Genomic DNA, 16,220 nt, shown 5'->3' on the forward strand with positions numbered 1-16,220 from the left:
CAGCGCAGAAAGGTCGCCGGTAATTAAAGAGGTAATTACAGACAAGATCGCATTTGACAGAAGGAATTAAGGCTTGACAAAGTGGTTACGCAGAGTCCAGCTCATCAGAACGCCGGAATCACAAGTATTATCTATTTTTGTTGCCATGTTAATTGCTTTTGTCTATTATTGCCGAGGACGCGAGTCCGGACGTACAGTATAGAAATCCCGGATTCGAGGGTGATCTCTTATAAGCAGATCAAGTCTTCATAGAAATAATTCTGATCCGACTTGTAGGGGCACAAACCAGATATCACTTTGCAATATTTGCAGGCTTATTACATGTTATATACAGATTTACCAATAACAGATTAGCGGTGGTCCGACTCTGCACCCCCACCGGTAAGATGGTTGGAAAGGGATTCTTCTAACGTAACATGGCTTCATCTATCTGGCTCCATTTGTCAGATATCGCTAAATCTCTCTCCTCAGGTTGCCTAGGTTATGGTCCTGTTCTCAGGTCAGAATGATGACTCCGCCCTGCCCCGCCCACACATTCTCTTCTCTCCCTCACTCTTCATACTGCTTTCAGTTGCTGAGCCCTGATAAGGATAGTAAGAGTTACCGGATCAGTAAATCCAGAGATAACTCTGCCGTTTACAACAAGCCCAAGCTCCAGGCTGGAATGAGCTGAAAAACCAGGAAGTAGAGAGAAGAGACAAGATGGCAACCGAAATCCTAAAATTAGAAAACCCCATTATAGTGTAGCGAAACTTGAACCAACTTTTAATACTTTGTCCGTGTTTGTACCATTAATACATTTTGAGATACTTCATTAACCCTTCCTGTCTCCTTTGTGTGAAATCCTGAATTCCTTTATTCTTCCCGTCGCCTCCGTGTTGTCCCGGCTTCTCACGGTGTAGGGGTTTGGAGGAAGTAAAGGTAATCCAAGACAAAGTGCGCACAGTCTGGGGATTATTCAGATAGACAACACATTTTGGATTTTTTTTTTGTGCGTTTTGTCTGACTGATCTGTTTTAAAGTCAATAGGATTGTGCGCGGTCCGTGAAGACTGCAGACGGCACGTGTCTGTGAGAGCCAGATGTGAGGACGGCCTGACTCAAAAATAACATACGGCTGTCAATTTATTCCTAAATTCCTGGGAGGAATAACAGAAGAACGGTGAACACGGACTTGTGATAAAAGCTGCTCCAGAACGGTGATGTTACGGTGAATTATACTAGTTACTAAATGCACAAGCTAACAGATCCCTTTAAGGTGGGGTATTCCATAATATACAGGTATAGTATATTATACCAATAGGGAACATACAAAGGCACCGCCAAAAGTCATCCCCAGGACAAGACGACAGGTAAGTATGACAGGGTGGGGAGTGGGCTGGGGGACTGAGTTATTTAGTTAGGTAGGTAGGGCTAGTAGTCCGCGGGCTAGCTAAGGAAACAGGGGGGACCTGAGTGAACTGCAATGCATCATGGTAGTTGTAGGCTGAGACAGCAGGAAGCTCACCATGTAAACAAATGCAGAGGATGCCAGGAGCACCCAAAGAAATCACACTAAAGATATTTGGTTCGCTTATTAATAGCATTAAAGGGATACTATCACTCACACACAATTTTTTTGTAGGTACCCCGTCGGAATAGCCTTAAGAAAGGCCGTTCGCCTACAATCCCGGTTTTTCTTGGTATGCAAATTAGCTTTCTCGCAGCACTGGGGGCGGGCCCCAGCGCTCAGACAGCACTGGGGGCGTCTCCAATGCTGCAAGAGAACTCTCTCCAGTACCGCCTCCCCTTCTTCAGCAGCGTCATCTTCAGCATCTTCTTCCGGCGGTGGCTTGTAACTTCTAGGCCTCGGGCAGATCAGACTGCGCATGCCCACAGGCCACGAGAAAATGGCCACTTACAATACTGGGATTGTAGGCGAACGGTGGTGCGGAGAAGACGACGAAAGGTAGGAGACGGATAGCCTTTCTTAAGGCTATTCCGATGTGGTACACAGAAAAAATTGTGTGAGTGATAAGATCCCTTTAACAAACCTTTTTTAAAAAAAAAAAAAAAAAAAAAAAATTTGCCCAGAAAACCCTTTAATAAAGGACGCAAAGATATCAGACATTTACAGAGATAGGTGTAGGAGCCCCAAGTCTTGCAAGTACTTACAGCCAATCAGGACGGCCGTTGCGATGGTGGCCACAGTATTTGGTGCATCTGCCAGATTCAATACATTCCCTGAGATTTCGTTCAGATTGTCCACCGCATACTTAAACATGAAGGGCACCACAATGTTCATACCCTACAGACAAAGGAAAGGGTTAGTGACCTAACTGTAAGGGCACAAGAACAGACACAGGAACTAAACGATCAGGATTATAATAAGACAATGGCGAGGTCTAGTATAACTATCAATGGTTCTGGACACGCGACTATTTCACACACTACTGACAACGGACCACACAATGTTTAAAGGGGAACTCTACTTTTATTTCCCGGAAGTATCCGAGTCCTAACGAAATCTTGTAATATACTTTATTAACAAATGTTGGCTCCTTTCACCCTTTCCTTTGTTTCTGTGTTGAGATCTGTTCCTGCCTCTCACTGACTGCAAGCACGACTTGGGTCACAATCAGTGGCGTAACTACCGCAGAGGTAGCTGCCACAGGGCCCGGGCCATTAGGGGGCCCAGTGACAGCCACTACCACTGCGTTTTTTTGTTTGTTTTTTTTTTTGGGGGGGGGGTTAATAGGCCGATACGGGCCCTATTTACTTGCTGATCCTGGCTGGGCTGGGATCGGTAAGTGGCCCCACAAATACTATCATTATACTCGGGGGTCTTTGCAGACCCCCGAGTATAATGATCAGCGGACCGGAGAGGTAAGGGAACGTAAAAAACACTGTTACTTATCTCTCCATGATCCTGGCCAGGCCTCCTTCCTAGCTGTCTGACATCCCTGACGTCACATGAACCCGGCCTGTTTCCTGGGTCATGTGAAGTCCGACGTCATAGAAGAAGGATGGCAGCGGAGGCCGACAGCATAGGAGCCGGGGGACAGGTAAGAAACAGTAATTTTTTATGTTTTTATTCCCCCGGGTCTCCGATTATTATACTCTGGGGTCTGAAAAGACCCTAAAGTATAATAATTGTTTATGGGTGTCCACTATGGGCTATAATACTGTGTGCAGGGACCACTATGGGACATTATACTGTGTGCAGGGGCCACTATGGGGGATAATACTGTGTGCAGGGGCCACTATGGGGGATAATACTGTGTGCAGGGGCCACTATGGGACATAATACTGTGTGCAGGGGCCACTATGGGGGATAATACTGTGTGCAGGGGCCACTATGGGACATAATACTGTGTGCAGGGGTCACTATGGGGGATAATACTGTGTGCAGGGGCCACTATGGGGGATAATACTGTGTGCAGGGGCCACTATGGGGGATAATACTGTGTGCAGGGGCCACTATGGGCTAGAATATTGTGTGCAGGGGCCACTATGGGGCATAATACTGTGTGCAGGGGCCACTATGGGGGATAATACTGTGTGCAGGAGCCACTATGGGACATAATACTGTGTGCAGGGGCCACTATGGGACATAATACTGTGTGCAGGGGTCACTATGGGGGATAATACTGTGTGCAGGGGCCACTATGAGACATAATACTGTGTGCAGGGGCCACTATGGGGGATAATACTGTGTGCAGGGGCCACTATGGAGCATAATACTGTGTGCAGGGGCCACTATGGGCTAGAATATTGTGCGCAGGGGCCACTATGGGGCATAATACTGTGTGCAGGGGCCACTATGGGACATAATACTGTGTGCAGGGGCCACTATGGGACATAATACTGTGTGCAGGGGCCACTATGGGGGATAATACTGTGTGCAGGGGCCACTATGGGCTAGAATATTGTGTGCAGGGGCCACTATGGGGCATAATACTGTGTGCAGGGGCCACTATGGGCTAGAATATTGTGTGCAGGGGCCACTATGGGGCATAATACTGTGTGCAGGGGCCACTATGGGGGATAATACTGTGTGCAGGAGCCACTATGGGACATAATACTGTGTGCAGGGGCCACTATGGGACATAATACTGTGTGCAGGGGCCACTATGGGACATAATACTGTGTGCAGGGGCCACTATGGGGGATAATACTGTGTGCAGGGGCCACTATGGGCTAGAATATTGTGTGCAGGGGCCACTATGGGGCATAATACTGTGTGCAGGGGCCACTAATGGACATAATACTGTGTGCAGGGGCCACTATGGGGGATAATACTGTGTGCAGGGGCCACTATGGGGCATAATACTGTGTGCAGGGGCCACTATGGGACATAATACTGTGTGCAGGGGCCACTATGGGAAATAATACTGTGTGCAGGGCCCAAAAATGGGCATAATACTGTGTGCAGGGGCCACTATGGGGCATAATACTGTGTGCAGGGGCCACTATGGGGCATAATACTGTGTGCAGGGGCCACTATGGGGCATAATACTGTGTGCAGGGGCCACTATGGGGGATAATACTGTGTTGCAGGGATAATGTTGTTTGCAGGGTTCCAATAAAACCCTTAGGACAGGTATAAAAAAGCAACTCTGCAATTTGGGAACGTCCCGATCTCCCGGGACTTACATAGAAGGATATGGAGGATTTCATTGCATGGCTCCCGGGTCCCTGTCTAAATGTTCTCCCATCTGGTCCCCAACGTCCTAAAACATGATGGGATTAATAAAACCTATTGTGCACGCCAAGGGAACAGCGCGCAGGATGAGGACGCATTGCATAGCCGACAATGGAAATCAATTACAGCCGTGTCAGCGCCGCACATCATACATGTCACCTATAGAAATATCTTGCATCCTATAGGTGACAAGGAGAATATCCTGGTAGCGAGTGATACCCATTGCGGCCCTCCATACATCCTGCAGATAACAGGAACCTTCTTAAGTATCCTGCACACATTTTAATAAGATCCAAAGCCGACATCCAGGATTTCATCGGCGTGGATTCCCTGAGGGTAAGACATGAATATATATAAGGCCAAGTACGATTCCATTTCATTCATAATCAAGTGAGGATTTATTCTCATCAGCAAAATTTGCCTTGATTTGAAATTCATTAATATCGCGAGCGGCGGATTAGGCTGAAAGAGGCGAATACGTGCGAGCAAAACCGGGCGCTTTACCGCTTAAATTAAATGGTTGGTGGACGCAGAAGGGGGAAAACGCCAAACCGAGTCACGCTCAAGGCGAAACAATAAAAAACAACACTCATGTGCATTTCAATTGACAACGATATGGGATTTATATAGGACAGAGAGATAAGGCGGAGATGTCAGGACGCCATTACTCTCCGGATAACTCCAGATTAGCCGCAACGCACATCTATTCAGTTCTGAGGGCACTTTACACGGACAGGCCATAGAGCGGCGGGGGGTTGTGTCTACGCCGAATGGCGCTGATTTCAGGGTAATTAGGACTGAGGAAATGAATTGCTTTAGAATATAATTCATGGGTTAATCTCGCCCCCTCCGGCCCCCCGCCGGCTATAAGCCGCACTTCAGTCTTTTTTGTGGCCTTTAAATGGAAAGAAATGAAATGACATTATATTATATTATAAAGCGATAAAACCTTCTAAATCCGGTGGCCCTGGGCCCAGCTACACCCGGTCGTAGCCAAAGGCTCAGATGGGGCAAGTCCTGTCACTAGTTACCCTGTAACCCATTAGTGACCGCTCCCTGTTATGCCTTAATGACCAAACCAGTTTTTTTCTTCTGTCGTCACCTAGCAAGAGCCGAAATGTTTCCGAGGGTTATACATATTACAATGTACGACGCGCAGCCGAAATAACCGGATACATTTACAATTACAGAGTATATGAATGCAAACGGTTTGGGGTTTTTTGCTTTTTTTTCATTTCCATTACTTTTGGAAACAAAACACAACTCTTGTTTTTGCATTACCTTGTTTTTGCATAATACATTGTATCACCTATGTAGTGCAATGTATTACAATGTCTATGGCGCAGCCTACCAGCCCCTGACTGCTACGATTAAGGGATCAGCACCCTGAGATCATATTTGCAGGGGGGCCGTACAACCCTGGGCAATCGCTTCACACGGTGCAGGAGAAAATTAGGGGACACATAATAGTTCAACGAAGAAGAAGAGAACCATTCTACCTGTCATCCTAAACATGGAATCTTGAGCACCGCTGCTTACAAAGAGAAGTGTATGGCCAGAAATGACAGAATACTTGCTTTGTGTGCAGAAAAAGGTGCAAATTTTCATTCCATACTGTGTCACTTCTTTCTGCAAATGTTCAGTAAGGTATTGTAGGACACAGAAGTCACATGTCACACGCGCCATCTTGTCAGCCAAATTCAAGTTTTCCAACAAGGATTTGCAAGGATCTGATCACTAATCAGGGGTGTTGTCAGATTGCTGGAGGTTCAGCTGCTGGGACCCCAAGCAGTCAGGGGAATGGTGGGGGGTCTAAAAGCGCACTCAAGCCTCCTTATGTATGAAGTGCAAGTGCATATTCATGGGCACCAATTTAAGAACAAATGTGGTGATGGGAAAGGCTGGTGTTGCCTCTCGTCCTCTGCACGGCTTTGCTGCTCTTTGTTCCCTCTGTGTACCCTGCTCAGAGAGGAGTCTGCAGCTCACAGCGAGTCTATGTACTTCTGACTAGCTGCTTGTTATTGCTGATGGGATGTTAGTCAGACAGTAAGCGGCTTTCCTTATTGTCCTCAGATTTCTCTTTTTTTCTATGTCAGCTGCATCATAACCTGTATCTTGAGTCCAGTGTCCCGGACTCTTCTATATTAGGGTCACTTTGGCTTTTCTCGGGTATTTGCTGGATATTTTTCAGTTACTCTTAGCAGAATTGCATATAAAGAGTATGTAGTAATGAATAGGGGAGGGGGCAGACTGCTCTGTATTGTACATGACTAGCACTAGGGGGCAGACTGCCCTGTATTGTACATGACTAGCACTAGGGGGCAGACTGACCTGTATTGTACATGACTAGCACTAGGGGGCAGACTGACCTGTATTGTACATGACTAGCACTAGGGGGCAGACTGCCCTGTATTGTACACGTCCCCTGCCTCAAAGAGAAATGCAAAACGTGCCTTAGCCATGATGGAGCTATTAGATGCAGAAACCCTGTATGACGGATCCCCCAGCCAGCGAGACCAAGAAATAGGATTACAGAATAATATCAAATTAGCATAATCTAATAAAAAACAGGGCAATGGGCCTCCCCTTCCGCCTTGACCCAGGAGCTTACAATCTGGCTGATTTGCTATTTTTGCAGCGATTTTCCTTTTATATTGCCAGGTACCATCACCCAGGATTGATCCTGAGCTTTATGTGAATGTGCGAGCAGGGCCAGAATATTGTCGTGCAGTATAATTTCCATGCTGCATTTATTGTATACTCCCGCACGGCGTCTGCGTCACGTGGAAGCGTTTATTGCACTGAAGCGTGGCAATGTAAGCAGGTGCTGACCCTCCGCTGGCAAATGCTGTCTGTGCTATTATTACTGCCTGGTGAAGAGCATCACCTATATATTCTGTGACACACCACAGTGACAAGCCGGCAGCACAGACAATGGGAACTAATCATTAGAGCCCTCTCCTGCTTTTTATAAGTGACATGCACTTTACCAAAGTGACAGCGGGATTAACTGCTTGAATGCCAGAGACTGTAAGTGCTAAATATAACAAGGCAAACAACAACACCGCAATATCACTCCATATGAGATATACAGGCGGCAAAGAATATACAGTCTCCCATATAGTAGAATAGGAATAAAAACACATCATCCACAATAGTCAAGAAAAAAAAACGGATAAACCGTTCTATCAAACAAAAACAGACCCTCTCACTTAAAGGGACAGTCCCATCTCCAGGAATATTTACATTCAAACTTGTAGCTTAAGCTCACACAAGTGTTTTACACAACACATTACTTTATCTATTAGATACAGCTCTATAGTCTCCTGCGTGTTATCAGCTGGTTTCCTAGGTTATGGGCCACCTCTCTGGCCAGGCCAGACTGCTATTGTCTACTCTTTCTCTGCAGAGTGATTTCAGTTGCTGAACCCTGAGGGTTAGAAGAGATTCTGGGTCTCTTGATAATTGCAAATTAGAAACAAGCATGGAGTGCACTGCTGTCCTCAGCAGGAATCCAGGAAGTGGAGGGGAGAGGAGAGTGGTTAGGTGAAATCCTGAGATGTCTACTCTTTCTCTGCAGAGTGCTTTCAGTTGCTGAGCCCTGAGGGTTAGAAGACATTCTGGGTCTCTTGATAATTGCAATTTAGAAACAAGCATGGAGCGCACTGCTGGCCTCAGCAGGAATCCAGGAAGTGGAGGGGAGAGGAGAGAGAAGGTTAGGTGAAACCCTGAGATGACAAACACAAATCAAAATTTCAGGGTATATACTATATATATATATATATATATATATATATATATATATATATATATATATATATGTATAACGCTTTACAGCTGTTTAACCTCTTATATGCCTCAGTCAATGCTGACCATGGCATGTAAGTAATTTATGGAAGGAGGGGGCTACCTCGGTAGCAATGTGTTTGTCGGGAGTGCATACTGCTGGAGCCGGAGGCTTAATAATGACAACTATGACACCCTATTAGGCTCTTACAGGAAGGCCATCAGTATCATCCATGTAGCTGACTATAATAATACACTGACACAAGTAATTACATTATGTAGGTCAAAACTAGTTGTGGAGGTAAGGGGTTAAAATAAATGAAAACCAATATTATTATCTTAGGGTGGGTTCATGCGTCACAGGATCAGAGCAACGGGCATTAAGTGACAGATGCAGATGGGAATGGACATAGGGGCTCTATCTGTGTCCATCACTCTCCTATAGCAACAGACTGTAATAACGGTAGTGTGAACATAACCTTAAACTTCTCTGATGTATAGATTCAGCGGCCTCTCATTGCCCGCCCTGCATTTTCCTAGCCCACGTGTAACAGGGGCCACATCTTGTCTTTTGTACTCGAGAGGTCGGACAAGGTGATATCATTTACAACTTGTGTAAAAACAACAGATTAATATTTCATGTGTGTCCGGTAAGAAGCGGCCGGTGTTGCGCTGCCCGAGGCGGCCGCATAATCTCACACAACACAATCTGCGACGTGTTACAGCTCTGCACAATGACAAAGGGCAAATCAATATCATTTCCAGTCCGAGTTGCACCAGAATTGGACGTTGACTCGGCTCCTGCCCCCGGGGATTACTCCTCAGACCAAGTAATTATTGGGTGGAAGGTTATCCTAAGAAAGGTACGGGGTACGGCACCAATGCTATGTCAGTATATAAGGAGGTGGCGGTAATAAAACATGGGAGAAATTGTACAGACGTAAATGCTGAGAATGAGGCCCGGATCTAAAGCCATAACATCAAGGTGATGGTAATAATGCTCTATGGTTAGCATGGCTGTAAGACTAACCGTACGCCAGTATACAGCATGAACGCCGTGTAGTATTAGAGGTACGGTAACACCTTATTCAGACAGAGCGGCCGTGCGGTGCCACTGAGATGAATGGGTGTCGCACGGTACCTATACATACACAGCGGAGTCTTGGCTCAGCAATGTGACTATAACCTCACGTTCGGCAGTAATGGCTCCCTGGTCACTCCTATAAGACAGGTACATGGCGCCATTACTGTGCCTGCACTACTGTTTGTTGTCAATTTTTGCACAAATAGGTGCGACTTTTAGGGGTGGGGGGTGTTGCCATCCATTCTACTTTTGTGAACATGGCAACTCCTGAACATGGTCTAACAAATTTACACCAAACACTTGTACCCCTACGATCAGCTGGTAGACAGACAGTGGAGCAGGAAGCAGACAGCTCCGTTCTCTGTGTAGTGGTCAGACCAGGTTACTGCAGATCAACTCCCATTCACTCAAATAGGAACTAAACTTGTAGAGACTTGGTTCAACAAGCTGATAAGACAGTGCGGTTGTCAGGTGTCAGACCCCCAGTAATCTCATATTGATGATCTATTTTTAGGATATTTTTAGCTTTGTAAACTCCTAGAAGGCTCCCAAAAAGCAGGGAGCTGGTCACGACTGGCATCGAGTTCTAAAAGTGTTTGAGTTTGCTTTATTAAAACACAAGGTAATTATTCTTATAATATTTATATCGAAGACCCAAGTGCTGCACCCCTTCGGTTCTGCTAGGGTCTCTATGGTGTATGGAGACTTTCTGCGAGCATGTACACTACTAACCCTGCCTGTCGAACCCAAAGATCATAGTGCATTTTTTTGTGAACAGCGGTTTGGCACCAAAAACTGACCCACTTTGTCCAATTTTTGACTCCCTTGCTAAAGTTGGCAGAGCAAGAGGAGGACGACAGCTAGAGGAGGAGGAAAGCTAGAGGAGGACAGCTAGAGGAGGACGACAGCTAGAGGAGGACGACAGCTAGAGGAGGACGACAGCTAGAGGAGGACGACAGCTAGAGGAGGACGACAGCTAGAGGAGGACGACAGCTAGAGGAGGACGACAGCTAGAGCAGGAGGACAGCTAGAGCAGGAGGACAGCAGGAGGAGGAGGACAGCTAGAGGAGGAGGGCAGCTAGAGGAGGAGGACAGCTAGAGGAGGAGGACAGCTAGAGGAGGAGGACAGCTAGAGGAGGAGGACAGCTAGAGGAGGACGACAGCTAGAGGAGGACGACAGCTAGAGGAGGACGACAGCTAGAGGAGGACGACAGCTAGAGGAGGACGACAGCTAGAGGAGGACGACAGCTAGAGGAGGACGACAGCTAGAGGAGGAGGACAGCTAGAGGAGGACGACAGCTAGAGGAGGAGGACAGCTAGAGGAGGAGGACAGCTAGAGGAGGAGGACAGCTAGAGGAGGAGGACAGCTAGAGGAGGAGGACAGCTAGAGGAGGAGGACAGCTAGAGGAGGAGGGCATCTAGAGGAGGAGGGCATCTAGAGGAGGAGGGCATCTAGAGGAGGAGGGCAGCTAGAGGAGGAGGAGGACAGCAGGAGGAGGAGGGCATCTAGAGGAGGAGGGCATCTAGAGGAGGAGGGCATCTAGAGGAGGAGGGCATCTAGAGGAGGAGGGCAGCTAGAGGAGGAGGGCAGCTAGAGGAGGAGGGCAGCTAGAGGAGGAGGGCAGCTAGAGGAGGAGGGCAGCTAGAGGAGGAGGGCAGCTAGAGGAGGAGGGCAGCTAGAGGAGGAGGGCAGCTAGAGGAGGAGGGCAGCTAGAGGAGGACGACAGCTAGAGGAGGACGACAGCTAGAGGAGGAGGACAGCTAGAGGAGGAGGACAGCTAGAGGAGGAGGACAGCTAGAGGAGGAGGACAGCTAGAGGAGGAGGACAGCTAGAGGAGGAGGACAGCTAGAGGAGGAGGACAGCTAGAGGAGGAGGACAGCTAGAGGAGGAGGACAGCTAGAGGAGGAGGACAGCTGGAAGAGGAGGACAGCTAGAGGAGGAGGACAGCTAGAGGAGGAGGACAGCTAGAGGTAGAGGACAGCTAGAGGAGGAGGACAGCTGGAAGAGGAGGACAGCTAGAGGAGGAGGACAGCTAGAGGAGGAGGACAGCTAGAGGTAGAGGACAGCTAGAGGAGGAGGACAGCTAGAGGAGGAGGACAGCTGGAAGAGGAGGACAGCTAGAGGAGGAGGACAGCTAGAGGAGGAGGACAGCTAGAGGAGGAGGACAGCTAGAGGAGGAGGACAGCTAGAGGAGGAGGACAGCTAGAGGAGGAGGACAGCTAGAGGAGGAGGACAGCTAGAGGAGGAGGACAGCTAGAGGAGGAGGACAGCTAGAGGAGGAGGACAGCTAGAGGAGGAGGACAGCTAGAGCAGGAGGACAGCTAGAGCAGGAGGACAGCTAGAGCAGGAGGACAGCTAGAGGAGGAGGACAGCTAGAGGAGGAGGACAGCTAGAGGAGAAGGACAGCTAGAGGAGGAGAGCAGGAGGAGAACAGCTACAGGAGTACGACAGCTGGAGGAGGAAAGCTAGAGGAGGACAGCTAGATGAGGAGGACAGCAGGACGAGGACAGCTAGAGGAGGAGGACAGCAGGAGGAGGAGGACAGCTAGAGGAGGAGGACAGCTAGAGCAGGAGGACAGCTAGAGCAGGAGGACAGCTAGAGCAGGAGGACAGCTAGAGCAGGAGGACAGCTAGAGCAGGAGGACAGCTAGAGCAGGAGGACAGCTAGAGCAGGAGGACAGCTAGAGCAGGAGGACAGCTAGAGCAGGAGGACAGCTAGAGCAGGAGGACAGCTAGAGCAGGAGGACAGCTAGAGCAGGAGGACAGCTAGAGCAGGAGGACAGCTAGAGGAGAAGGACAGCTAGAGGAGAAGGACAGCTAGAGGAGAAGGACAGCTAGAGGAGAAGGACAGCTAGAGGAGGAGAGCAGGAGGAGAACAGCTACAGGAGTACGACAGCTGGAGGAGGAAAGCTAGAGGAGGACAGCTAGATGAGGAGGACAGCAGGACGAGGACAGCTAGAGGAGGACAGCTAGAGGAGGACAGCTAGAGCAAGAGGAGTGCTAGAAGAGGAGGACAGCTAGAGCAGGAGGACAGCTAGAGAAGGAGGAGGACAGCTAGAGGAGGACAGCTAGAGGAGGACAGCTAGAGGAGGACAGCTAGAGGAGGACAGCTAGAGGAGGACAGCTAGAGGAGGACATCTGGAGGAGGACAGCTAGAGGAAGAGGACAGCTAGAGGAAGAGGACAGCTAGAGGAAGAGGACAGCTAGAGGAAGAGGACAGCTAGAGGAGGACATCTGGAGGAGGACAGCTAGAGGAGCAGGATATCTGGAGGAGGACAGCTCGGCCGGACAGATTTACAGCAAGTTGCTGCAGAATGTTAGAACAAGTTATACCCAAGACTTATCTGCTGCTCAAAATTTCAATTACGGTGCCGAAACCTCTAAATAATTCTGCCGCCTCTTACCCCAGCAGACTGGTGTAATAAAATTTTAATAAATTCCCCAAGTTATTTCCATGCTATATTGATCCAGAGGAAGCCAGAAACAAAACTCAATTTACCCTCATGCAAGAAAAGAACCCGAGACAATCCAAACAAATCCCAGATCAATTTCCCAAACCAAACCAATCTCATCTCGGTAACCAGTGACATTATAGTAGGAATTATTCACAGCCCCTTTACGTCTTGCTTTGTGATGATGTAAACCGGGAAGCGAATCAATAAAATGGGCTCAATAAGAAGAATCAGGAGGTGGAAAAGGAAAAAAAAAAAAAAAAAATCAAGAAAATTATATAAAGTAGATGTTCAGTGTAAACCGGACTGAAAAGACGCCATGAGACAATAACACGGTGACAAGGAGCGGGAAACGCTGCAGACATCTCAGGACCTCGGTATTGGGAAGTAAACTGACATTATCCTAAGGACCTTTAAATGGAAGTCTCAGAGGGAACGGTAACCTATCACGTCGTAGTTTACTGCAAACCTGCGGGACCTGCAATCTCCTGCCGTCTGCTGTGATGTCTGAAGCAATGATGCCTGACGCAGCGTCGTGTGCCAAGAAGATCCATGCAAAGCTTAACCTTCATAATGGTGCACGAGCAGCCGTCATCTTATACAGACTCTATGTCACTTCTAACGTGGACTTGTCTGCACAGGGATCTCCTTTATGTCCATCAACTCTTCTTATATAACAGTGTCTACAACACCCGTCAATCAAACTCGCTCAAAAAGTTGAACGACAAAGACTACTGGTTTTCTAATGACCCTTTGCCTGCCTAATAATTCTGCACAGATAGCCAAACTTGCCCTTCAAGAGTCCAGGGGAGCTAAGGGCAATCCTGATGGGTGCTAAAATGGTGCCCACTAGTGGTCATACAGTATAGAGACTTAAAGGGATAAGAAATACTGGTTTCTCCCAGTCTCAGCACCATGTGCAATTGGTATTGCAAGATGGTTTCACTGATGTGAAAGGAGATAAGCTCCAATATCAAACACCAAACCCACGGCAGTATGTGTGGGAGAACACAGGTGTCTTATATGGGGACACCCCTTTAAAGGGGGTTCCAGTCAAGTAAAGTGTTAAATATATTTGTGTTACAATATTCAATGTCATTGGGATACAAGGAGTTAATTGTATATTCTACTGACAACCTATTTCTATCTTAGAAGACATAGGTGTGTGATATAGATAAATATATAGGTATATAGATATGGGTATACGCTATATTGGTGTTATATGAATCAGCACCCCCGCATCCGCTTGTTATACAGCACAGGAGCACCATAGGCCTCCGCTGTGACTACTGGCTACATGACAAGGCGCCATCACACTGTTTAACGGGTGGGGAGATCACATGAGCGACAATTCACCGCCATACTCTTCTGGTCATGTGACCTTCGGGTATAAGCAGCTGGGAGCCAAAAATGAAGATTGACATTCACTGGTAATTTTTTTGTAAACTGCTGTGATTGACTGAACACCCCCTTTAAGAGAAGACCTATATATATATATATATATATATATATATATTTAGCACATTGTCTGATTCCAATGCCAAGTTTTCCCATTGTGGCGTTTTATACAATTTCCATAAAATACATTTAGACTATAATATAGAGAAGTGAGGTCGGTCTGCTAGGTAACACACAGACCTATTACACGCCTTCTACAAGCTAATAACAAGGACATTACGCTACGATACACAGCACTGCGGCAATGACATGGTTACACAGTCTGACCCCTCAGGTCACCTCCTCCCACCAGCGGACACTTATTCGGCCTCCCAGAGGACATGATTAATGGTTTCCCGGATAGAAGCCACCGGCTCGCTTACCTTTGCACCTGCTAAAAGCCCCAGGGAAATGGCAACTCTGGCTCGTAAATCAGGCCGGTCTTTGGGCCACACATAGGAAAACATGGCTTTCAAGATCTTCTTTGAATCCACTTCCTTTAGCTGATGGAGAAGAAGAAAGAACATAAAGACAAGTTACAGGAGACAGACTGTGTAATGTTACATCACTCTACATATAGTCATATACATGGAAAGCTCTCTAAATAAAGAGACAAGCCCTTATACACAAGTGATGGCAAAGCGGACGATCTTAAAGAGATTTCTCTAGATTACATACATCAGACAGGGCTCATTGGTCATTAGCTATGGTCTAAGCAGCACAGCACACCCGTAATACATAGAGGATAATACAGATGTATATGGAGGGGGTCTTTCTAATTTGTTTTTCTATATAAATTAGCATCTACACATGTATACCCATTAGAGGTAATTATTACCTGGGTACATAACGCCGATTTACCCCAAGTCACTTTGTAAATGGAACGTTTAGCATCACCATCCTTTGGTTTCGTCACTATAAGGTATTCTCCAAGTTTCCCATATAGATCAGTATAGAACCCTACAGATATTTTATCACGTGACTGACCAAACCCGCAGCATCACCAGAATAAGTCCTTAACCTACGTTGCATTTTCCTACTGTTGCTTTGTGTCGGTGCCCGGGTAATCCCATCCTTCCAGCCAATCCTGCTGCGTCCCCTTGTCTTCCTTTCGTGGCGATAAGGAGGCCGCCCCTGTCTTCATAAATAATCTGCCATATAGACTGGAATCCTTTCAGTGCCGGCTGCAGTGATCTCCCAGCTAAGAGCGGCAGAATCGTGCGAGCTTGCTTAATTGCGCGTAAAATGTCACCACTTCATTTAACCGGGGCTGGCTCTGAAGTTGTGTAGTCATGCATTATGAGTCCATTAAGCTATACAGCACAAGACTATATTTAAAGGCTAAACGTGGAGCACAGAGGTTTCCAAAAGAGCTCTTCAAAATGCACAACCAATTTAATGCAGAAGCCCTGACTAAGGAGTCAGGAGAACGTGACGACTTACCTGGAAATGAGGGGGCAGATTAGCAGAATCTCTCAAGTGACGGGAGCAACAAGCGCCACCATTGTCATCTGGAAGATCTGTGACCTGGAAACCATCCGCTGTGGTCAAAATGACTGGCACCCCTGCATCTTATAGGGTGCGTCACCTACAACTCCAGCTATAGCGCACTGTACTCGGATACTACGCTGAAAACCATTCTGCGCTTGAGTGTCATTTGTATTGGACTATTTAATGGTCAGTAACTTTTCACATAACGTACTCATTACAGATCATGTGATTCTGGACCAAAATGTAATGCACTTTAGTTAAACATGTGGCTGCTTTCTACGTGAAAA

At 47.2% G+C, this 16,220-nt stretch overlaps 1 protein-coding gene across 1 annotated transcript in view; it reads right to left on the reverse strand.

Moving 5' to 3' along the window:
- Positions 1-16,220, reverse strand: part of ABCB7 (ATP binding cassette subfamily B member 7) — a 52,106-nt gene that overhangs the window by 20,628 nt on the left and 15,258 nt on the right. Inside the window, exons 4-5 of the mRNA XM_075259984.1 lie at positions 14,826-14,945; positions 2,154-2,286 (exon numbers count right to left, since the gene is read on the reverse strand). Of these exons, the coding sequence (XP_075116085.1) occupies positions 2,154-2,286; positions 14,826-14,945 (253 nt within the window). The remainder of the gene's footprint in view (positions 1-2,153; positions 2,287-14,825; positions 14,946-16,220) is intronic.

This window comes from Leptodactylus fuscus, chromosome 11 (genome assembly GCF_031893055.1).
Source record: "Leptodactylus fuscus isolate aLepFus1 chromosome 11, aLepFus1.hap2, whole genome shotgun sequence".
NCBI classification, from domain to species: Eukaryota; Metazoa; Chordata; class Amphibia; order Anura; family Leptodactylidae; genus Leptodactylus; species Leptodactylus fuscus.